At 38.7% G+C, this 26,038-nt stretch overlaps 1 protein-coding gene across 10 annotated transcripts in view; it reads right to left on the reverse strand.

Moving 5' to 3' along the window:
- NFIB (nuclear factor I B) overlaps window positions 1-26,038 on the reverse strand; it is a 236,343-nt gene that overhangs the window by 35,165 nt on the left and 175,140 nt on the right. For 9 of the 10 annotated variants that reach the window (XM_054809201.1, XM_054809198.1, XM_054809206.1 and 6 more), the window contains exons 7-8: window positions 9,572-9,703; window positions 6,998-7,182 (exon numbers count right to left, since the gene is read on the reverse strand). In XM_054809201.1, coding sequence (XP_054665176.1) covers window positions 6,998-7,182; window positions 9,572-9,703 — 317 coding nt within the window. Of the gene's footprint in view, window positions 1-6,997; window positions 7,183-9,571; window positions 9,704-20,179; window positions 20,793-26,038 lie in introns of those variants that run through there. The other variant, XM_054809205.1, reaches the window with a different exon arrangement.

Here is a 26,038-nt window from a genome sequence, read left to right on the forward strand (position 1 = left end):
CCCGATTTATGCAGGTATGCATTTTTCTATTGTTGGATTGGGGGCTAATTTCTTTTTCAGATCTATATTACATTTTCCAGCTTTTTAATTCATACCATCTTGAATTGCCACAGATTAATCCATTCATGCGCCCAAAGCCACAGATGAGTCGTATCTACTGTCAGAGCTGTAACATAACTCAGATTGTCAGGCTTCTAGTATCTGATTGTGTGCGCTACACACTCTTCCTTAAGTCCAAAGTCTGAACAGAAACTTGTAACGGGTATGAATATGGACTTTCTTAAAATCAGGATTCACTATACCTGTTTTCCCTGCTGGGATTTTACTAACATAATCAGTAATTAATAAACCTCCTCTCAGACTTCTGTTCACATATTTGCCCAAATATCAGTACATTACACCTTAGGTCTTCAGTTACATTTCACAACAATGTTTTGTCACTACTTCCAGCGTTAAAAAAATCTTCGTGATGCCATAGTGAAATGGCAACACTAAACATCTACAGATGAGATATACACAACAGAAATTTGACATTTATATTAAACAATTCATATAAACTACTAAGTTGCTTAATGATAAAATATATTTTATGTTTAAATTTGCACAGTGTCTTTTTTTACAAAATAATTATAATTATAATTCCAAATTCCAAATAAAATCATTCCAATTTTCCTTGGAATCTTAAATATCTTAAAAATGTTAAATTTCTTCTTCAAACAAATAATCAACAAAGGTCTGAAATCATCTTAATGTTGTGCATGTCCTAGGTACAGGTACATATGATACTGTGTTAGATATTTCAGAAAGAAGTTTCAGGACTTAATAAAAATTATGTTATTCCAGCTAACTACTACACTTGGAGAACAGTATATTTGCATCTCAAAACACAGTCTTTTCAACAGAAATTCTGTGTTTCCCAAGAAGGGAATGAGTACCGTTTAGTCAAACTGGATTTGGTGTGCTTGAAAATACTATGTCGCCCATTTCTTCTCAACAGTTCCGCTCCCTTGTAATGGCAAACTTCAGATACTATGGTAAAGAATATCACTGCAGTGTAGTTTTGAGACCATTGACTGAATTAATTTTGTTGTTGAAGCTGTAGAAGATGCAGTTCTGCACATTTTGGTCCCCTGCTCAAATACCTCATTTTAACAGCTGTCTACTAGCCCCATCCATGAACCCATCCATGATGACGGCTGATAAGTTCTGTCTTCGAGTTCATGCCATCATGCTCTGTGATATCCACAGAGGGTGATGGATGTTTCAGAAAATCTACAAGTAAAAGAAACCGGAAGAAGTATCTTCCATTTTTCTAACTCTCCCTCTCTTTTTTGTGTGTGTGTTTGTTTGGTTTTTGTTATACAATGCAAACCCAACCTTTTACCTCAGCAGAGCTTTTGCCTAGGGCACCCTAATGTTACATCACCTGCAATGGACATGTTAGTCTCCCACTGGAGACAGCTCAGTGGTACAGCTGACAGTTTCATCAAACGTGCAGAAAACATACCCTCGAGTTATTACCTGAGTAATGTAACACAGTGTCTTTGAGACTCTGCTAAACATAAGGGAATGGTATTATTAGACCACTGCCAGCAAGACTGTAGAAGGTACTGTAGGGCAGCTACTTGTCAGGTTGAATGTGGTGGGTTCCATAAAGCATTTGTTTAAGCAAGGCCATGCAGATTTTCTGTCTGCTGTCGGACACTGTGGTAGCAACAGAAATGTACTTTGCCTTTTTATAGTGCCCATTACCACTAGTTTCCATACCCTTGCAACCTGAGTAACTGCTAATAGCACACCTTACACAGACCTCACTGCGAGATGCCACACAAAAGCTCCAGGTGGTGTGACACGCAGCTACCTGTCTGCTAGAGGAATTAGCTTTGGAAAAAACATGTTGTTGCCAGTTCTTGGCTGGCAACATCACTTCTGTACCGCTTTCTGAGAGAAATCAAGGTGTTGACTTCGATCTATAAAGCTCTGAGACACATCCATTTGAGAAAGTCTTTTGATTAACACTGCTGAAACTGAGAGCAACTGCAGAGCTTCAGCAACCCGTGTTCGGACACAGCTATTGTAAGACATTCTAGGTGAAAAGTCCTCCATCCTGAATGACAGTTTTACGTGTGAGTTCACAAAATCTGATTTATTTGTCAACAGGTACAGTACAAGCAAATACCCAGCTTTCCTTGTACATTTGCCTTAACAACAGGGGAAATCCGTGTTACACCAACCATGGGAAAGGAAATCTCTTTGTAGATAAATGTTCAAAAGATATCTTTGGGTTAAATTTCATGCACTCTGGAGACTTAGAACTGTGCATTTAATAAACTGAAAATGAGCAAACTAAATACAAAGTATCATTTACAACTGCTATTAAATCTTTAAATGCCTTGTCAGTAGATATAGTTAAGCTAGTATTCTCTCTCTGCCTCTCAATTACAATAAAACCAGCACATTGCCATATTTAATCTTCAATAATTTCTTAAAAATTACAAGGAAAGACTTGCCCAAGAAGCTGAAAACTATTAAAAGTCAACAAATAAAGGTGCTAACTATACCAGAGAAAGCACATGCACACATATCACTTGTGTCAGCTTATTCTGCTAGTATTCTCCCAGGAACCAACAGAAAACCCTTTGACCAGCCCAAACAGAGCCTCACAAGATTCCCTCCACGTTGCTAAATGACTGCAGTTATTGTATTGAAGAATGATAAAGCCTGGCATCTGCCTGGCGTTCCTGAAGAGTGTGCCTATCTTTCATTGAACAAAAAATTGAATAGCCCAATCAATTATGAGAGGAAAATAAGTGGCCTCACCAGCTTCCAGAAGCAGCTCTTCTCAAGCAGTTCAGATATTTCTGTCTTCACACAAAGATAAAACCATTAAAAAGATAAATCTGCAAACCAGCCCACATAGCAACAAGGAACATTTTAACAGCCCCAGCAATTTTAGTCAATATGTGGACAGCCTTGGATCTTGGATGTTACAAGTGTAAGCCATTTATTGTAAGAGGAAAAGGGCCCAATATTTAACTCCCCCAAACTGGAGGCAGTTTTACCACGCAGTTTCATCAAAAATATCACAAAATATGATTTAAGGTTACCTGTAAGCTGTGCCCTTCATAATCCAAACTCAAAGGGCTTGCAAGATTGTCTACTTCTATTTGCTTGGTTCAGTCAAAAAAAAAAAAAAATTCTCACTGATGCCAGGATGTTCTTCAGCAGGATTCACCTTAACTGTTTGCTTTACCATTGCTTCCTTCATCACACTTGCTGACCCTTCTTCTGTGATTCACACCTTAATCAGGAACTTACTCCATTTAACTCGACTGCATTAAGTTTGGAGCTTTTGGTTTTGACTTCAGCGGCACAAGTGTTGTTGTGCTTGGTGATTTGTTCAGGCTCATTGGAAGTCTGATTTTGATTCTGTATATTGATTCATTCACTCTTAATTATTAATGCATTTCAAGTGTGTGAAGATTTATGTGTGTGCGTGTACATGTGTACATACACACAGAGGAGGTCATATTTTCCAAGATTAAAAGATTCGCCCATATGGAATCATTCAAAAAGGAAATGCATGTTCAAAATTTGTGGCACCTTTGAAAACCTCAATACACTGTAGATGGATAAACACCGTAGGTGGATTAGGCCCATACCAAACAATTGGGTTTTGCTGAAACTTACAGTGAGTAACCAGTATCAGCTTAACAGTGGAGAGACCAGCACTCCGTCATAATACAGATACATACTCACACACACAATCTCATCCAGCAACATGCATGCCTAGCTAAGAAGAAAAGCATTGAAATATGTATAATAAAAGGGGCTCAGCAGAATTACTTAATTAGTGTTGAGTACAGCAGTTCTCAAAACCTTGGGAACTTTTCAGACTGCCAGTTGGAGGCAAGTCCACCTCTATATCTAACAAGGTCCATTTCTGTTCAGTACATTTGTTTATTTACTCTCCAGATTGAACAGGGGATAAAAAGCAGATATGCGTGAAACCGGCAGCCACAGCCCTCTTTTGTTTAGGATCATCCATTGTTGAATCATTTTTCACTGCAGCCAAAGGGCCTGTTTGAATTTCCTGACTGTTCATCACACATAATTTGGAGTATTTAACATTATGTCAAGAAAATTGCCCACTGCTTCCCACCGTGGAAACCTATGGGAGCTCTATATCTTTAAACTAATTTTACTTAAAGTATTCCATTGAATAGCATGACTGTCTCACTATAATCAGTGCAGCAGTAATGTAATTAATCTCAAAATTGCTGTGGGGAGTACAAGACATCTCAGCTGCTTGTCGTAACAATCTAAATTAGCGTATTACTGAAAGATGTTGGGGAGGAACAGTTCATTTTAGGTAAATGCTGTCAGGGTATCCATCCTTTCTATTTCTAAAGCTGAAATTAAAACTATCATCATAGTTCTCCTTTTGAAATCCAAATGAGTATGTTTTGAGGTGGGAAAGTATAATTAAATTTGATGTGGTATTCCTACAGATGCAGTTTTGCATTTTAAAATAATTAAATTTGTTTGAATAAAAATTCGTGTTTTATTTAGAAAAGAAAAACTGGTTTGGCTCAAAGCATGCCATTGTATCAGAACAATTCCCTTTTGTCACTGAAACTCCACAGACGGCTGCTTCTTCTTTTCCTAAGCAAAAAATTATTCTTGCCATTTTACTTTTTGTACAGCCATCCTTTAAGTGTTCTATTTAGAGAGATTTTGACTGGGCATGCAGCTCCTCTAATGTACGGCGTATCTCAGAGGTGAACTTTAAGGAATTAAATGTAAAAGAAATTCCACTAATAATAGTGATTAATGATAATAAATTGCAGAGAATAGCTGATGCAGATGCCTGGAATCCCATACTTGGTGTTGTTTAACCCCATCCCCTCTTCTCAGGAACTAAATCAAACATCAAATGAAATGAAAAACATTAATATAAAGATTATGAAAGGTGAAAGTAGTAAATTGAGGCCAGTGTGGCCTGTTATTCCCTATGGTGCTGCAACACAAGAATAGGAAGTATTTTCAGTTTGCTACTACTCTGAAAAAAATCAGCAGAGTAAAATTTTATGTTTTAAGGTCTAAAGATTAATCTTTCAGCTGCAGATAAGGGAAGAAAGAAAGACTCTTGTTGGGCAAAGAGTTGAAAGTGCTTCTCCTGCTCAGTGAATATACTCCCCAATGTTAAAAACACAGGATAGTGCATTTGTCAACTGTTTGAAAGTCAGATACTTCATTCAAATGTTGTATTCTTTTCAGTGATGATCCAAAGCAGAACACTGAACAATCCAGACAGATTATCACCTAATCTGCTCTTTTAATATATATAAGAAATCAAAATGTAAGTAAAACAAGCACTGAATAATTAAAGAAATGTGTAACAGTAAGGGCCTGATTTTAATTTGCATAATTTTTCCCCTAATAGTGCCTAATTAAGACATCAGTTTAAAAAAAAAATCCAATAGAACTCTAAGATTTTCCGCACTGAATTAACGTTAAGGACTTTTAATGGATGTCTTAATTAGACTTTGTTATTCATGGAAATTTTACACAAATTAAAATCAGGTCCTGCATGCAACATTCCCAGCTGAGTCTCAGCAAAAATGCTATATGGGACTGAAAGACTTTTAATCCATGTGCAAATAGCAATTTGTATTCTAAAGCCAACATACTCCATTCTCACTTTTTCTTTTAATTTGCATTAATATTGTAACCAACAAAAATCACGTAGTTAGGACTTCTCCCTTTGATTTTATGGACCCACTTTTTTTTTTTTTTTTTTAAATATGTAGAAAGTCATGCAGCTGGACCGGAGCATTAGCCCATGGGGACAATAGCCACAGTGACCTGCTGAACAGCCCAGAGGGGCCGTATCTGTTATTCAACATAGAAAGTTTGATTCAGCCTCAAGTTCTATTGCTGTTGTGCCTGAAATGCACGCTGAAAGGCCTGTCATTACTGGTGAAAAACAAAGCAAAACAAAACAAAGCCCAAAACAAAATGCCGTCACAGCAATCCCTTCATCCTTGATAAGACAGTTCTTCCAAAGGAACCTAACTCTTAGGAGGAGGGAAACCTGACCGTTGTCTCTTCAATTTGCATTCCCAACTCTCTTCCAGAAAACATGCTAAAGCACAAGTTAGAAGGCTCCACAGAAGCCTTTCAGACAAGGCATCAAAAATAAATAACAGCCTGAGCAGCAAAGATTACTTTACACTGACAGTGGAAATATTCCAAGTATTGACAGACCAAGTCTCAACTGCAGTTTATCCTATAATGCAGATCACATGCTAACGCTACGTGCTGATGCTATCATGGAAAGCGGTTTTGCACATAGTCCTTCACAAATTACTTTGCTAACGAAAACCATGTTAATTTCCCATATCAGACACAAGTCTGAATTGGTGTGGCAGCCAGGAACTCATCTGTTACTGCATGTTCTCTACAAAAGGAAGAAAAAACAAGTTTATGGGTCTGTGCTGTGCTGACTACAGTAATGCCTTTGCATCTGTGCAAAGAAATGTCAGGTGTCTATGAAACAGGGCAAGCACTACCCTGAAAATATTTTATTTTCATTGTCAGTCTGTAAATATACCTGTATGTCCATGTGTGTGTGCATGTGCGCGCATGTAGGTATCAGCACACTCCTTGCTCCGTCCTGCAGCAGGAGCTTCGTCTCCGGCAGCCCTGCGAGGCCAGAGAGGTGTCCAGCCTGCAGGAGGGGTGTGGGACTAGGACCTGCTGGGTCGCTCAGTACAAGTATTTTCGTTACGCTTGATGGGGGAACATCAAGTGGATATCACTAACCTTCCCCCTTTACTCGACCATGCTGAACAGGAAAAGTTGCTGGATTGCTTATATACCAGCTCCCAGCTTGCGCCGAGACCAGAACTAGTGAGATACCAGTCTAGACACCCTGGAAGACACACATTCCTCATAGGATTTGTTTCGGAGGGTTCGCGTTGTTTTACAGTACCTGGCTAGTCTGTGGGCTGGACGGGTCGTAAGAAGGTACATAATTCTTCAGAGTATCCTGAGGATTCAGGTGGGGAGGATATCTGATCGTTGGATGAGAGAAGTAGCTAGACGGGGCAGGAGGGAGAATAGCTTGTGCTGGAAATGGCAATGGTGAAGGTGGAGGTGGAGTTCTAGTTGAGATGACTGGAAAAGATAAAATAAAATTAAAATTACTTCGCATCTTGTTTCTTCTAAAATTCTTCACCTCTGTGTTACGGCAAGAAAAATAAATTGTGAGTTATAAATCAGTACGATGCACTCCTTCTTCATGGCATCTTTACAGAAAAACTTATATATCCTCCCCTCACATCATCCCAAGTAATGGAAACTGCTACTGTTTCAAATTCATAAATACTCATTCTGGTTTTGTGGGTTATGCCATCACATTTTTTTTTTTCATTTTTTCTTTAAACAGTAATCATTCTCTAGCATAAAAGACATTTCAATTACACAGTTTTCCCATCTGGAGCCCAAATAAACACGACAAATATTTTACTCAATAAATAAAACCTATTATTTTATCCACAGCACTCCGACAGAGGAGAGCAAAGTCACCAAGTCCTAAGAAACAGTTAGTGATTCCTCACTGCATTGCTCTCTACCTGCCTCACGTGGGGACAGGGAAATAACTACGCATCAACAATGCCATGAATATTAGCTGATCTTTGTGAAAATGCTAATGAATATTCAACTTTAGGGCCTGGGAAACCAATCCATCCAATAAAAATATCTCTGACAAACAAAAATTATCTACCCTATACATATCTTTCTTTGCATTCTCTTTCTTCCCAGCCCCTACAAACGCACACTTCTCTACCTATAAACTATATGTAGTCTAAAAAACCCAATGTTTTCACAGTGAAATGAATATCCAGCTTGTCCTGCTGCTGCCCAGTCGTCCGGCTGGAAGTGGAAAGTGTTCTTCTATAACGCTGCACAACCACCCACTTTCCACCCTTACTACACATCTAGAGGGCACCTGCTTGCCAAGGTATTAAAAATGAGGTACCGAGTTCAATGGAAATGGAGAAAACACAATGGTGTTTTCATTTTCACTAGTGAGAAGGTTCAAAATCAGGTCTGTATAAGCAAGGTATTTTATAAACTGCTCACTGTTCTATACTGTATCAGCACAAACACACCAACATTGCTCTTCTGGACCACCTCTCATATCTTTGGGGTTTTTTCAGCTTAATTTTTAAATGACTTGCTATTTTTGAGGCTGGGACCAAGTCATACTTTGCCCAAGAAGAAACAACTGTAGGAATATTCTAAAATTGCTGTACTTCTTAACCAAAACCTTGCAAATCTCAAAACCATTGCTCACTGACAATAGAACAAGATACACAGATAGAAATTAAGTTTCCTAGCAAGTAAATAGCTCATCTACAAATTAGGCTATGACTGTCACTCAAATACATGTATCTAAAAATTATACACCAAACCAAATATAAAGATCTACATATAAGTATAGGGCCAAAAATAATTATGGAAGCTTCTTTTGTGACAGGATCATTTTAATCATGGCCCCACGAGTTCAGTTTAATCATAAAACACTAGTTACTGCTCTGACATGTGGGAGCTGTGCAAAACAAACACAAGTGAGCAGAAGTCTATCCCTTCCATTTCACCCATCATCTCTGATGTGCTTGAGTATTTGCTGATAGTGGAAACCTTAGAGAGACCGGAATGAGCCCAGGCTCACTTTCATAATACAAAATAAGCAGATGTTAAGAGGAAAATAGTCCTTACACATGAATTGAAAGAGAGGAACTTGAAATCATGGAGAAATCGCAAAACAGAAGCTTCTCAAAGCAGAACTGCATGTTAAACAGAAGAAGAAAGAGTCCTCAAATTTGGTTTACTCCTCTAGTCACCCAGCTCTGCTCAAGAAATGAATCCTTTTACATGCATTTTATGAGGAGACATGATGAGCTGCTGAGGGGAAACTTCCAAGGACCATGTTCTCATCTGAAGAATCAAGGTCACTCTGACCTCTAAAATTACATGATGCTGGAATTTCCCTGTCATTCCTGATAAACCCTCAAGATAACATGCATTCCATCACATTTTGCCTCCTTCACTTTTTAAGTGAAGTTTTACTATGGATTTACAATGGATTTCAGAACACAGATGTTGAAAAATATTTATCAGGACTCTACCTCTTTAGACAGAATGGTCAAAAGAAGCACTGGTACTTATTTCATTGTGTCACATAGTGAACATAATTGTGACTTCTCTTGTGTATGAAATCCTACCTATTCTGTTATTTAAATACAACACAGTCATAGGAACAATAATAAAAAAAGGATGAATGAAGGAGGAAAGACAGGGAGGAGTGTTCCTCTGTCAGTTTCTTCATGTAATTTACAGCTTATTTACTGGTTAATCCTAAATCCTTTCCAGTGACTGGCAGCAGTCATACTACCTGAACTGAGTTTAATGAGCACTCCTGCAAGGATACCCCAACAACCTTCGATTAGGTCTCGAAGAAAGAATAGGGAGGTATTTCTTCCTCCTCCATAACCCTCACCACTGTGTGCAACTCCTGGGATTCCTGGGTGATGATGCTGGGGAAAAGTGCTCAGTCTTGGTGAAGAATCCTGGGGAGAAGTAGGACTAAACAAAGGCTTTTCAGGTTTCTTCATTGTAGGAGAAGACATATCTGCAATTGAAAAACAATGGAACAGTGACATTAGCTTAGAAGCCCGTGTCAGGACATATCATATTGTAGACTGAAGATACTTATTTTTACTATTCTTGCATAAATATTGTTTGCTGACCCAACTCCCCTGTGACCAATAAACTAATTTTAAACTATCACTTTCAAACGTGAGAAGGAATAATAATCCCCTAACTGGTCTTTGTCCTGCAGAACAGAAACTACATTCCTTTCATATGAGACAAGCCAAACAGTGAAGAAATGCATGTCTTCAGAACCTCCCTAGACACTTCCCACGTCCCCAGAACATCACCAAATCATCTGCTCCTTCAACAGCCACTTAACCCTTACTGCGTTTTTTAATGGGACACCTACACTCAGGTGTGCAGGGTGACTGCCATACACATACCAGTTTATGGTATTTATTATTTTGTTATTTCAAATGCCATTCCTTACCCTTCCTAAAACCACAGTGAAACAATGTAACCTCCCTAAGAATAAAGGATACTTCTTTATCTCATATTTTCCATGTCTCAAGTGGGGCCTTCCCATCTCTTCCTTCCAGTTTCTATATCAACACAAACATCTCTTTAGAGCTCACTGCGTGAAGATAACACACCAGTAGGGACAAATGTATGATTTCTACCATGCAGGGTTACTGATATTGCATAGAGCAAAAATCCTGATTCTTTCTGAAAGTTTAAATTAATTTTAAAATATTTGTTGGACTTTGCACCAATTTATTCCAAAGTTAATTGTTTTGTGCAAGGTCCTGCACGTGGGTCAGTGCAATCCCAAGCACGACTATAGGCTGGGCGAGGAATGGATTGAGAGCAGCCCCGAGGAGAAGGACTTGGGGGTATTGATTGATGAAGAGCTCAACATGAGCCGGCAGTGTGCGCTTGCAGCCCAGAAAGCCAACCGTGTCCTGGGCTGCACCAAAAGAGGTGTGACCAGCAGATTGAGGGAGGTGATCCTGCCCCTCTACTCCACTCTTGTGAGACCCCACCTGGAGTACTGCGTCCAGCTCTGGGGGCCCCAGTACAGGAGAGACATGGAGCTGTTGGAGAGAGTCCAGAGGAGGGCCACGAAGCTGATCAGAGGGCTGGAGCACCTCTCCTATGAGGACAGGCTGAGAGAGTTGGGATTGTTCAGCCTGGAGAAGAGAAGGCTCCGGGGAGATCTAACTGCGGCCTTCCAGTACCTGAAGGGGCCTACAGGAAAGCTGGTGAGGGGCTGTTTGTGAAGGAGTGTAGTGACAGGACAAGGGGTAATGGGTTTAAGCTGAAGGAGGGTTGATTTAGATTAGATGTTAGGAAGAATTTCTTTACTGTTAGAGTGGTGAGGTACTGGAACAGGTTGCCCAGGGAGGTTGTGGATGCCCCATCCCTGGAAGTGTTCAAGGTCAGGCTGGATGGGGCTTTGGGCAATCTGTTCTAGTGGAGGGTGTCCCTGCCCGCAGCAGGGGGGTTGGAAGTAGATGATCTTTAATTCTATGATTCTACAATAATTATAATATTTTTATAGGATACACATCGGTACCATAAGTGGGTTCCATTTCAAATCAATGGTATTAATTCATGTTTAAAGAAAAGCTCATGTCTTAAATACTTTACTGGACAGGGGCCACGTTGCCACTGACTTTCCTACATGGGCCAAGTTAGCCCTTAAAGTGATTTTAACATTGGCATACTGCATTGTGCTATTCTGGAGGACATACAATCATCTTGGAAGTCAAGGACAGGCTTGCAAAATGTAAGTGCCTTACTGAGACCAAATTGGACCAGTGCTCTCTGAACTGGCTGGAGTCTAAGAGTGGGTTTTCAACTTGAAAGCGGTACTTAGAGCAGCACCCGTCAAACTGAGAGGCTGCTTGTCCACTCTGCCCCATCCCCTTGACAAGCCCTGCATGGGCACTGGCACCAGAACCAGAGGAGACTCTCCCAGTGCCCCACCACCATCTCCCTGCAATGACCCTGCTCCCCTTTGGTCCTGAATACTAAGTCTGCTGATTTCACAGATACCCTGCAAGGTTCACCTCTTCAAGAAGGCTGCTGAGAAAGGATTTTGTTCAGTGAAACATTCAGCAAGAGCGAGGAATTGCTTTACAACTGAGCAATTCAGCGCTCATTCAGTTTTAACAGATATGACAAAGATTACTATATGCTTTTTATTATACTGATCTGTTGCAATTTTATGTTGTTATCAAAAACACTGAGTGCTGACACCTCTAGTTGTTTTATAAAAATTTGGTAAATAAATTGTTGTTGAGGAACAAAATGGAGGAATATTTTGTTTCTTTGCATTTATCGGCAGCTAGCAAAAACAAAGTTGCCAAATGGTTACAGTTTGTTTGAAAACATTCTGCTAAGCTAAGAAATAATTTTTAAAATTGCAAGACTGATTTTTTTTTAAATTGTGTTTTGCATAGGCAAGCCATGATAAGAAGGCACATTAATTCTTGAATAATTTTCAAATATTTCATTATGTTTTATTTTCTGCTCAAATGACAGCCCTAGCTTCATAATATAAGGTCCTAGTTCCATCAGAGCAAGAAAATTCTCACACCTCCACAACAGATGTAGGGTTTTATAAAAGCCCAGGACAAAATTAACTAGCTATTGTCTAAGTACTGTGGTTCTGTGCATGCACAATATGTCTCTGCAGAAACACTGCAATGTTAGAGTCTGAGAAAAAAGCTAAGTGTGCCTAATAGCTTGTAGACACAGCCTCCCACTACAATGCTGTGGTCATCAGTAGCTGTCATAGAACTCATCAGTGACCAAATATCTTGTTGATTCTACCACATACAGGCTATCACAAAAGAGAGAATGTACAAACAGTTTAATTTTATTTCAAATTAAAAGTACTGCACTTAAGTCTCCCCAAGGAAAAAAACAAACCATGGGCTGGAAGTGGAAAATCTTTTCCTTATGTAAAGCTCAGATTCAACAAATGAACTCATGACAGAAAGAGCTGCCTAGCTCCTGAAGGTCTGCATGCGTAAGCAGCTCTGATTTCTGGAATGCAACAGAGACTTAATTTGGTTCGTGACTGTTACTTCATTAAACAAGCCAAAGTTGTTGTGTTTTTCAAAACCAAAATATTTTAGTTGCTCGAAAGAAGTATGCTATATGAAGTGCAGTGTAATCAGAGTATCCATTAACCCCCCTGTGGCATCACTAATTTGAAAAGAATCTACTGAAAAGGAGATTGGCAACTATGATAAAGCGTTTGCCTTAAAAATGTGTCACTTATTCCTGCTTCTACTTTACGGAAGTAAGAATTTTAGTTAGCACATAGAAAACAGACAGTAAAAATTACAAAGCAAACACAAAGAGCTGCTCATACAGAAGACCGTCTCCTCATCAAGGTGAACATGACTGGTAGTCAGGAATAGAAAATTCAGCACTGCCATAAAAATACTCATTACCCACCAAAACATCGACTCTAACGTACACTGCACAGCACACCACCATGAAGTACTTTCAGAAGAAGTCTTGTTATCCACAGCACAGGCAACTGCAAAGAATAACAGCCGAGGCACCGGCGGCAGCAGCTTCTTTGTTAAAACAATGCACTTCGCTTTGAGAAGTAATTCAGCTCACTCTTTCCCCCCGCCCCGCAGCCCCTGCAGCTCTCCCCACGTGAGCCTGGCCATCATAACGGAGCATTCATGCTCCTGCCGCTGCCCAGTAACAGATGCAGCAGACAGGGGAGACAGAACAATAACTGTTTGTATAGGTTAGGAAGAAAGGCTGCAGCCGTCTCCTCCTTGACCAAGAGAGGAGCCTCAGAGCTTTAATAGCAAAACACACAAGTTACGTTTCTTTGGAGAGTCACCAGTTACAACAATAAAAAAGGAGGGGGGGGGGGGAGGAATGCGAAGCAGTTTTTCACTGTCTTTAATTTTCCTTATAAGAAACAGTGTCTTTAAATAAAGCAGAATGAGCTAAAGTGACAGTGAAACATCGTATGATTTTACTAGTCATTTCTACATAATAGAAAACACACATTTTTCTCGTTTTAAAACACGTCTTTTTCCACATCATGAGATATAGTCTAGTTGCTACATACAGCTTAGTTAGGTACTGTTAATTACATAATGAATGACAACCAGAGGTCACAAAAATAGGCCACTTGCATTTAGGTCTGTGTCTAAGTTTCAGGAATGAGATTCCAATCCTTATTACTTTGAGAATGAAAATAAAACAGTTTCAAGTGTGAATTATTTTTAGCCTTTTGGAAAAAATGCTAAGTACAGATGAAAAGCAGAAAGATGCCAAAAGCACTTGGACAAAGTTATCAAAAGGTCAATATTAATCAGGCACTGTGTCCTGTCCTGCTGAGAATTTTCTTCAAATGTGAAAAAAGGGCTAAAAAGGGTGCTTTTTTGCCTTTTTTTTTTTTTAATTCCCAGTGCTGTTCCAAATCACTCTTGCCCGTATTCTCATATAACTATGGAGATACAGTATGTACGCACCCAAATGGGTGACATGTTACACATTTTAAAGCATCACATCAAAGAAAAAAGGGCTTATGCAAATAAAAAATTAGATCATCTCAACTCCCAACAAGGTAAATCTGTGTACAGAGGAAGGCAGAAGAGCTGCTGTGAAGCATAGCGTATGTAGCCTGTTCATCAGCAGCTTGCACAAATGGTGCTCCAGATGTATATCTGTTCAAGACAGCCCAAGGCAACAATTTTGATCAATTCTAATGTGATAAAATGCTGCGGGGAAAGTGTGCAGAAACGTGTTTACGTCAGCCTTTAATTAAACTGTTCTTCACTTCCAAAGAACCTCAGGAAACACTAATGAGACATGAGTTTTGGCAATTTCCTCATCAAATCAAAGACCCTCATCCTCAGCCTGAAGCAGCTTTCCATGCAAGCAGTTCCCTGGACGAATGTCCCCTCGGCACACCACGCAGCCAGCCACCTGTTAGCAGAACCCGGCTGGAATCGAGCAGCGATCCAGGGCAAGTTCAAACATCCACCTGCCTGCTTCTGGACACCTGATCTGCTTTCTTGCTCACCACCACAACATGGCAGCTTCTCTTTCTTGCTCATGAGACATACTCATGAGCACAGTAAGAAGAAATTATAAACAAATATTAAATCTCTTTTAATCCAATTAACTCTTTAACATTTGTTATTAATATCTTTTCTACAGCTTAGCTTCAAAAGTCTTTCTTTCCAAGGTACACTTCCGCAGACAACAATCTGTAAAGATTGATTTCCAACTCCTTACTGTAACATCAGCTCCAGAGAAAGCAAAATAAAACAAGGTTCAACTTACTGTATGTATAACCATAGCGAAAGCAGGAAAGCCATGGAGTTCATGGCACCGCTGGCAATCTGCATGAGGTATCCCTTCATGCTACAGTTTTAAATGAATCGCTCTTTTCCCAGAGGCAGTATCTGGGTTAATTTCAGGTGGCAGGACACATTACATACACCACACCCAGCTGGGCCTCACTCTCCACTGCCTCCACCACATCTGGTAGGTACGCTTGTGTGAAGCACATGTGAAAACTTAAGTAAGATTTTAAATTCACATCAGATAGCTGTATGATGATGATGAATCATGACAAACCCTACTGTGCTCAGGAGAATGTTTTGTTGTACACCTGTGGATGTGAAGAATGAGCAGAGCCACGCTGCACAGGCAGAGCCAGCATCACCAGTTTTCAGATGTGCTCAGTCTGATTTCTTTTAATGCTGTAAGCATTCTGTATTTCTCAGTTGTAGGTCTTAATAAGACACCTAACACTGACTATTGACAGCTGAGTGACTCTAAAGCACAACCACCTCTCATTTGTAAGAAATAGGCTTTGTTATATCTCTCCTAAAGGCTTGGCACTGGGGCTGGATGGAAACCAAGAGTCTTGAAAATCAAAACATTTTAATTCATTTATCTTCTTCACAAAAAAGAAATTGTGACATATATTTGCGAGTGAATAAATAGGAAAGACAGATGTGCTTGAACAGCTCACTGTCTGAGATACTTGATGCCTAGAACAGAGAAAGACTTGCTGGAATTCTTGCTCAGTATCAGGCAGAGATCAGGCTTTGCATTTAGCTCTCCCGTTATCCAAATCCGTGCCCTAATCATTGGCTTGTTGGTGTCTCATTCCCCTTCACTGTAAGTTTTATCTTGTAGCAGAGATAAGCCCTCCTAAATAATTATTCATTTCCATGAAGAATGTACTTCTGATAATCAATGTTTTCCTGAGTGCCAAATCAACAAAACAAACCAACCAACCAAACAAACAAATCATTATCAGTTCTGTTCCATGACTATCTGAGAGACAGATAGCAATTATCAGTGTGAAGGCCTTTGTACTTGCTTTGAGAGAAACCTTGAGCTCTTACACGAAGATATATATGCATGTTGCTTAACAGCTGAGAATGTTCTGAACTTGAGGAGCAGCCAGTGTGAAGGTTTGAAGAGAGCTGCTCTCTTCACATTTAAAAACATGATCTCAGTTTTATTTTTGCTTCTACATCAAGTGTAGAAGAGCATTTTACAAGTGAAAATTTTATACTAGAGTAGAATATTTCAGTGTACAAAGATTTGATAACCTCCCATCTTCAAATAGGCCTACTTAGTGCCAATGCTATTTTCACACAGGCACACCTCCGATTTTGCACAGTCCAGTCTATCAGACCATGACACTGGTTTCCCTATCAGGAGCCATGCACAAGGCTAAGCAAACAATCTATTGCGCTGTTTTGCCATTTCACAACAGTGAAACCTTTTCAATGTATCATCTTTTGTGATTTGTAGTGAAAAAATCTAAGAGGAGGAACTAGATTAGAATTTCTTGCCATGCCATTTTCAGTACTGCAAGCTGAAGAGCAAAACCCTACAACAATATTGCAATTCAGAAAAGCTACAGAAAAACGAGAGTAAATTTATTACAATATCAACTGAATTATTTCCTTGTTCATTCTCTATTCATCTTTTCTAATAAATGACACTATTTAATTTTGCATTGCTCAATAAGTATTCATATACATAAGCAAAGAAAGTGACGCAAGAACTTTCAGACAGCTGAAACATGAGAGTCAGAAACCCTTTAGATGGAGTAAACATATTCTTCTCATCCTTACCCACACGCAAACTTGCAGAATACTGTACTCCATTGCCAACAGGTACATTCTGTGAGATGTGTTAACCTTGATTAAACACCTTTCTTAAAAAGAAAGGGGTTTGGACAAAAGATAGAAGGGTAGCTTCTACATGCCTTTATAGCTCCCAGCATACATTGAGGTGTGAGGGGTGTGGAAAACCCAAACCAGCCTCTATACAAACAAGTTGCAGGATGCTTTTTGCTGTTGTGTGTGACTAACTGTATAAAGTTGGACAATCAGATTATTTCATTGCATTACTGACTATCTTATTTTTTTATGGACAGAAAGCAAAACAACTCAGTGCAGTTCCTGTTAAAACGTATATGCACCAGCTTTTGAAAAGTACAATTCCAGTGTATGGTTATTCGTAATAACCAGGTTCATAATCAGCATAACTATGTTATCATACCTGCACTGTTTCTTGTGAGGAGAAAAATACCTTTTTTTTTTTTCCATGCCTTGATCTTCTGGCATAAAGCTGGCCAGCCTTTCTCACCCTACATGCCTCATACCAGAAGCATTGTCCAGCTGTAAGACCCCCCAAGACACAGGTGCCACCATGGAGACCATGGGGAGCTGGGGTGTTGCTGTTGGAGGGAGGTGAGAACACCTCCACCAGCTCCACAGGGACCCACAAGGGCCAGCAGCAGAGTGCCAGACTTCACCTCTGCAGCCTGTCCTGCCTCACTTCTGCCCACAACTTCAGACTCAGTTTATCCAACCACCCATGTACCGGCAAAGCCCATCAGATACTGGACGAAAAGTACTTAGGGAGTAACTCAGAGACTAGTGGGGTGGCTGCCTGTTAAACGTGGAGCAAGTAATGAGGCTGACTTCGGAAACAGAGATAAAAAGCATGAGACCAAAAATACAATGTTGTTGCCACAAAGAATATACTATAATAAATAGATACCCTGTCGTAATAAACCCACATGAGGCTCGAAGTACTCTGTACTGCCATAAAAACCCTTAAGTAGTTACAGTGTACTTCAGGTGCTCAACTACTTTTTTATTTAACTTTACACTTCAGAGACAGACTGGACCATTTCACCATCTATGAATCATTGTTAAGAGATGTGATTCCAGTAGATAGCTGTGACAGAAGAGCATTATGGGAGACTGTGAGAAAATCTAATTAAAAAGCCAAACAAATTATAAAGACTTTAGAGTACATTTTAGTAATTTATTAAATTATCCTACAGAAAGTCATCCAAACTCCAAGGAAAAATGCACAGCCATAACACCTCATTAATGCTGAGAATCCAATGAACTTGGCTAGAAAATGAAATCAATATTGTAACCTTAACTGCAAAAGTCAGAAAAGTATTCCTGATTTCTAATGCAATAAGATTAAAGAGGCATTTGAGATAAAACCATGTAAAGGAAGTTGTTGATTTAGAAGCATTTAGGTTATGCCATCTCCTTTTTATCACTATTATAGCCTATACTGGTAACAGTTTAGGATGGTTTAATAGGTGTGCTATATTAATTTAATTATAGATCCATCTGGGGAATGGTTTTGAACTGAATTAACTCACACTGAAATACACTACAAAAGAAGTACAAAAGAGAATTTAAGAACCTTTTCAAATGTATCACATTTGCACAGAAACAAAGAATCTATCTATGTGGACAAAAAGGAGAGGAGAAGCTACAATATCTGGGCTAAATTAATTTTTTCCATCTCATGGTGGCACCATAACTGGAAAACAATGTCAGTGCAGATACCTATGATTCATGAGGTACTAAATACCTATTCTTTTGGTAACCGAAGATACTCCGCACTGCATGGGTTAGATCATACAGAATAATATTTAACATATAATTTCTAATAGGTGCTGATCAGTTTCAAAAATACTAATGAAATCTTTTATTCAACAACATTGGAACAGAACAATTACTTGCAATTGTCCTATTCCCAGGAGCTATTCCTGGGCCAAATCTTGCATTAAGACATGCATTTTATCACTAATTTCAATCAAAGGATGTCTAGAGTCACCATCAAGGTAACAGAATGTTCCCACAGTATAAAGTTCATCACAGAATAAGTGGTATGCATACAAGAAAAATATCCTTTTGCACTTACATCTTTCACTGATATATATGGGAGATACGTATGCTAGCCCTAAGTGTATTCAACTCACTAATCACACATGGAAAAAATTAAATAATAGGCCTTGTCACAATATATGAGTCAAAATAAAAGACAAAGAACCTATAATGAGATTTTTTTACAGTGACTTTATTGAGTAAATAACAGCCATTTCCAGGAACGCAAAAAAGCAAACCTTTTTGTATGCTTCCTACTGTATCTCCTACTGCATTTGTCTTTCTGACTGTATTTCTAAACATTTTATTACTCCTCACTCACTCAGAAACTGAAGTGTACATGGGCTGAAGGAAAAGTCAGATCCCTGCTCAGCCCAGAGGAGAAACTTTCTCATTTTCTACTCTGAATATTTGAAGATACTTATGAACAAGTTGTAAAGTGGTCTAAAGCTATTCTAAACACAGAAAAACAGATATAATCTCTGTTGCCTTATTTTTTTGAGAGAGTGTAAACTTCACATCATTTTCACCCGATAATGCAGGATGCAAATTTTCCTGATGTACAAGCTACTTCATTCATTTTAAGATAACATTTTTGCTGTCCTGTTCATGGATTTTTTTTTTCTCTTTCTCTGCCTTTTTAATTAAATAAGCATTTGAAAGGGCCTTCACTTATGCTTCTGTACCTAGTGCCTTTCAAGGACTTTTAATCATTATGAAAGTAAAGTTTAACTTATTTTACATACCAGCAGTTCTTCTTGTAAAATTGCCACTATGGAAATCAAAAATAAACCAATTTCCTATTGATTTTAAATTTGTTTTAACTTGCATGGCAGAACTGATTTTTAAAGAGTAGACATAATGCCCATTCATTGAACACTACCAAGGTCTTGTTCTGCAACCAGGAAGAAAGAGGAGAACCCAACTTGCTGCCTCACAGGCAAGTCCTCCTTGCTAATGCTGTTCTTTGTTACCATGATGTCACTTTCAGCATCATAGCAGCCAACAGGCTAAGACAAGCCATGGCTATGAATTTTCTCTGGAAATTCTTTAAAAAGTTACTCTTGTTGAAAAGTACCTCTCACTTTACGAATGTGAAGTTATGAAAAATTATCAAGTGACAGTATTTGACTACTGTGCACATATTATACTAGTTAAAAACACAGAAAAATCAGATAGATCCATAAGGTGTGCATGAGTGTATATATAGATATATAAAAGGTATGTGTGTGTATACATTGATTAAAGACTATTTTGAAATATTAAAAAATACAAAGGCAGATGTAACAGAAGTTACTAACAAGACATAAATTGCTTTAAAACATGCTTTGACATACAAGGATTTTGAGAACTCAGTCTGAGTCAAAAACACAGAAATGCATTTAACAGATATTCATCAAGGTAAACCTTTGCAAGATGAATTCATCTGTTAGATGGAGACTGAGTTTCTAAAGCATTAACCTTCAGAAGGAGCACCAGGAGCTGGAAAAAATCCTGAACTCTGTCCCACACAGGCCATCAAAAAGCCAAGGTGATCTGTTACCGTTCTCAACTCCTGGACCACATTAACTACTTCCTCTTTTAGTTCCCTCACTTCAGAAATGAGAACGTCCATCTTTGACAGTCCATGAGAAGAAGGCCCAAGAAGGAAAGAGCCATCGGGAAGGACCCCAATGGGGAAGGAGTGTCCGGTGGGTGGGGAGAAAGCAAAAGGGGACAAGTGTCCAGAAGAGGGGTATCCAACAAAGGGGGTCGGGACCTGAGAAGTGGAGGGTCCAACAGCTGCTGGCCAATCAACGGGTGAAGGCGGTCCAGCTGTTTCAGTTTTAATGGTATGCTGGCATCTTGACTCTTGACTGTTGGTAGAGGTGGGTGAGGTGTAAGAGAGTGAACATGATGAAGAAACTGTAAAATTAAAATTCACTTCATTGTATATTGACATTCAGTATTTCCAGACACCTGACTACTACAGAAATCCACATGAATCTCTCCACTTTTTATCATGACCAGCGTGCATTGGTGATAACCCCTGTTTTATTTATTTTCAACATACACAGTGTTGTAACACTGTAACTGTAAAACAGACCTCAAGGACAAATACTGAAATTATCTGCAGTTATGTTAATGCACTTTGCCAAGCTAGCTTTAAGAAGGGAAGCAACAGGTGCTCTGTTCTTCTGATATTCCTGTTTCATTATGAGAGGAAAAAGTATCTGATTTACTTACCAGCCTATTAAATCCAAAGTATTTTTTATCTGTCGCACTAGTCACTAGTCTTGTTATATTTTTAATAACTTCCTCTTCCAAGTGGGGAAGGTGATTTTTATTTTTACTGTACAAAATTTTATCCCCCTCAGAGTTTCTAAAACACTCGGCAAATTTACTCGTACAGCAACTTCCATCTATTTCACAAAGTATTACTACACTACTGCAGGAACTCAAATTTTTGTTTAATATAGAAACATGTAAAGAATTCAGTAAAAGCAACCTGGAAAAAGGAAGACTGCAAGAGATTTACAGCAAACTACTTTTTAGATCTAGATATATTTCCAATTGGTAGAAATGTAAGTATGACATGATCCAGATATTATTGAAGTTAATAAGACATTCAATTGGAAAAACTGAGGTACAGGAAGAGAACAAATAACCTGCACAAGATCTGACAGCAAACACAGAAATTGAACTCCTAATTGTCATGTTAGGGCTCTATTTTTAAATAATGCACCATTCTTAGAGATGACTTTTCACTTTCTTAGGCTCTGGCATTTTTGGAGGACAGTTAGGTACTTGAAAGGCTGATGTTAGAAAGAAGGTTTAGGAGAAATCTTGGCAGTTATAAACCTGCCTATTTACTCTGCAGGAAGACATTACACCTATTTCAAAAAATCATGCAAATAGAGTCATATTTTAAGTATTTTAACATAGTAAAAACATCTTCTCACAATGATTAAATGTATGTAAACTCAAAAACAACATTGTAAATCCACAGTACTGTTTTTTTTATCTGTTTTTCAAACTGTTACACATACTCTTGTGGTTACATATATTTTTAAAATAGTCACAAACTTTTGCAAGTCAATGAAGTAAACCTCCAGGACAGTATCATGGCTTCAAAAGCTTTTTTTTTCTTCCATAAGTGTTTATAATCTGACTTCAATAAATAAAAATAACTATTAAAAATAATAATTTTGGTTAATTAGCTTTTTATATCAGAACAATAACATGCATAACAGTACTAGAGCATTGGATAATGAAGCCACTGCTCATAATCCGTCATGGATTGGCTTTGACCAACCTTATGCCATCTCATTTTTCAGATATGCTTACTTATTTCTGCCCAGAATTACATCTTCAAACAGCCAATTCCCCTAACATAAACTACAAAACATAACATCTGGAAATCTTATCAAAGGATTTTTGGAAGTAATAGGACAGGAAGAAGACAGGTAACAGCAAAAGGACAAGCTCTGGAGTTTTACAACTGAAAGTAGAGTGTGGTATGAGGAAGATTTTATTGTAGCTGGGCTAGATTTCTTTTTCTTAGTGTCACAAATGCCACATCCTGGCTAAACCACAAGGGCTTCTGTAGTCAGGTTCCTACCCCTCATGATATGTGCTTGCACAGGAGAGAAGATGTAGAAACTATGAGGATTACAACAGAATCACTCATACAGAATGACTCCTCTCCTGATGTTTACTTACCTACTAAACTACATGCTACTTGTTTTTCACAGCAATAAAAGTTCGATTTGACCTTTTCCACCCCACTGCAAATTTTCATCTGCCACATTTTTAATCTCAGTATATTTCTGTGTTACCCATTAATCTCTTCCCCGTTCTCTCTATCAAAAGGGTTAGATACCCCTTAGACACCTATGAAACTTTATTCCAAGCTGTTTCAGCTATCATTGTTTTACTGTGACTGTCTCCAGTTCCAAAGTACCACTGTCATCTCATTTCTGCTACTTTACAAAAGCAGCTAAATAAAGATATGAAAAGCCTTCATGATAAAAGAATCTTTCAAATCTATGTTATTTCTATTTCTATGAAAATACATTACACTTAGGTATGCAGATGAAGAAACTAGATCTATTTCAGGTTAGAAGTTAGAGACTTTGCTCTGTCAGGTTCAAAACAGAGACGATGAAACAAATAAATAATGATATATCTTAATATCAATCCTATTTCTGATTTTGTTTCTCTTAGAAAAGTTAAAATTGCATCAGAGTGAAAGAGAAGCTACTTACCCATAAACATGATACCACTGCATATTCTCATTTGTGGGTACTGTGGAATGATTCACACTTCTAGTGCTGATGAACTTTGGAGACTGCCTGGAAAAGCAGTGCCTGTTGGGACTACATGAGCATTCCCTGGTGACACTGAATGATCACAAATGTGATCCAAAATGGCTTCTCTTTTTTTTTTTTTATTTATGCCTAGGCTCATATGACATGCAGATCTCTGTGGTAGAGAGGGAAGTAGTACCAGTGTGCTCTCTGGCACAGAAACCACCTCCCAACTTTTACTTCTATTATCTTTGTGCTTGCAGGCATAAGGAAACAGAATATAGGTTTTCACAAATAGCATATCCTGCTAAGACCTCTGTGTCCAAAAGGAGGTTTACATAGTTGAATGCTAGTATGAAGATGATATCAAGTATCTAACGAACTAGCAGCAGAACAAATATGCCAGGAGCTGCCACATACCCCTTCCCAGTGAAGCCAGGTACCAAGGGCAGGCATTGCGGTCACTACCTTAACAGTGTTTCCGCAGCAGCACGATAACCTCAGAAAGTGATTGAAGCCAAACATAAATGGTTAGGGGCAAAAGGCTTATGCTTCCCCCTGTATGATGGTTTTCAGACTAGACAGTGGTATATTTGTCTCTCTGCAGGAACAGAAGAACATCTTAAGGACAGTAAAAACAAAGTCCCTCATAGCGTCTGGAAGACAACCTCTCTGCCAAGGACCTGGTAAAATTTCACTAGGCCCAGCAGTGCTGCAGAACAGGATACTCAGGGATGAATGTAAACTCCAGGAAGCAAAAATAAAATACGCTGATTCAAGTCTATCTCTTTTATTCTCTCTTTCTCACCTTTTGGAGTTCTCTGGCTTATGAAAGATACAGAGAGAGTTGAAGGCTGTTTCAGTCCAGACGTCTAGCTACCCAATGGCACAGAAATTAAGTACAGGTTCATTGTAAGTTTACTCAAGTTTACTCAAGCAATCCGAACAATAACATTGTCCACTACTGATAACAGTGACATGAAGAAGGCTGGTAAAACTGAACAAATCCAGTGTTCACAGAGCACAGTTCTTTGAAAGCAGAATGATTCAAGAGCTAAAAATCAATTGAGATAGTTGGAAACTACAGAGATCATCTATGAAAGGCTCTCTCAGCAGGGCTCGGGCTCAGCTGTCCATGCGGCACTGCATTTCTTGGAAGCCCCTACAGCTCACTCAGCAGCACAAAAGGACTTCATTTGACAAGTAGGGATATGCAGAGACCACTTCAGAGAGGAACAATGGGCTGTTTTTCCCACAACCACAAAAATAATTTATTTTAAAAGCACAAAAATTAGTTGAGCTACAATTCTGTCTTTTATGAAAAATTGTAATAAAGTGTCATGCCAAAAGAGGTAACAGTCACAGAGGAAAATATTTTGCACAAGGGGGAAGGTTCTGGCTGGCAGAACTGCTATTTTGCTGTTCTTAAGTTTGGTAAAGCCACAGGCAAGATATTTTTTTTTTTAAATTCAACAGTGAATGCTGCAGCTAGAAATAAGAAAATATCACAGTCTCCATGAGAAACAAAAAGTACAAAAGAAATTATGAAGAAAAAGACTAGTAAACATTGTGTGAGAGAAACAGCCTAATGATGAGAACACAGATCAGAGGCTAGGCAGAAGCGGATTAAAAGGAGACCAACTATAACAAAAATGTGAAAATTAAAAGTAGCTAAATTAAATATCAATCACGTTACCTTGCACACAGACATGAAAGAGAAAACTTAGCAGGAAAAGGAAAGGAAAGGAAAGGAAAGGAAAGGAAAGGAAAGGAAAGGAAAGGAAAGGAAAGGAAAGGAAAGGAAAGGAAAGGAAAGGAAAGGAAAGGAAAGGAAAGGAAAGGAAAGGAAAGGAAAGGAAAGGAAAGGAAAGGAAAGGAAAGGAAAGGAAAGGAAAGGAAAGGAAAGGAAAGGAAAGGAAAGGAAAGGAAAGGAAAGGAAAAGGAGCCTAAAACAATATAAAACTGAGATAAAACCAAAGGGTCGGTTGGTTACCGAAGAGAGCAAGGATGACCAACATACAGGGAAAAGGAGGGTCAGCATTGGGAGATCAGCAAAGGAAGCAATGGCATGTCTTTTTCTCTATTTCCCTTTTACATACTGTGCTGTACATTTCACAGCCTCTGCCAATAGCTGCACCACCTCAGCCACAGGATTCATTAACCAGCACTGTTCAAACACATGTGAGTTTAAACACGTTTGCACATCACAAAGGTGAGGGAAAAGACTACACTGGCATCTAGGTTTATAAAGCATCAAGATAACATGAGGGAAAGTTATGACAATGATTTTACTGTTTTGACGTTCATAACTTTCTTCTCCACACAAACATGTTTCTTGCCTCTGATAACCCGAAACACAACACTACTTACCAACACCCTTTAGCGTATGGATGTAGTCCCACAGAGCTAGGCATGGGCTCTTCAGAAAAGAGCCTATTGGACCTGAGAGCCTATTCTGAGTCACACAGTACTGACTAAACGCACATACAGGAGCCTGCCATGATGAGACAAAAACTGAGCAAACTAGTGTTGACTCAATCATAGAATGAAAATGTTTTGGCTTTTACTTGAAACCATTGTACTCAAAATCCTGCTGAGATGCTCACAGCATGCACAGTAATCAAGTACCTCACTTGCCACACATCTTTTCAAACAATAGCTAAGGCAGTCACCAAATGGAAAAATTATTATGTGGTTGTTTATACCATATCCTGTTGACTGTTGGTTTTACATTTACAAAACCAGCAAATACACATACCAGAGAGAAAAATAATGATTCTTCTAAAAAGCCATAATTTTATTGCAGTAATGGAAAGGCAGATGCAGAGATTTATTGTATATTTGAATGTAGTTCGAGGTAAA

The sequence above is a fragment of the Grus americana genome, chromosome Z (assembly GCF_028858705.1).
Source record: "Grus americana isolate bGruAme1 chromosome Z, bGruAme1.mat, whole genome shotgun sequence".
Taxonomy (NCBI): domain Eukaryota; kingdom Metazoa; phylum Chordata; class Aves; order Gruiformes; family Gruidae; genus Grus; species Grus americana.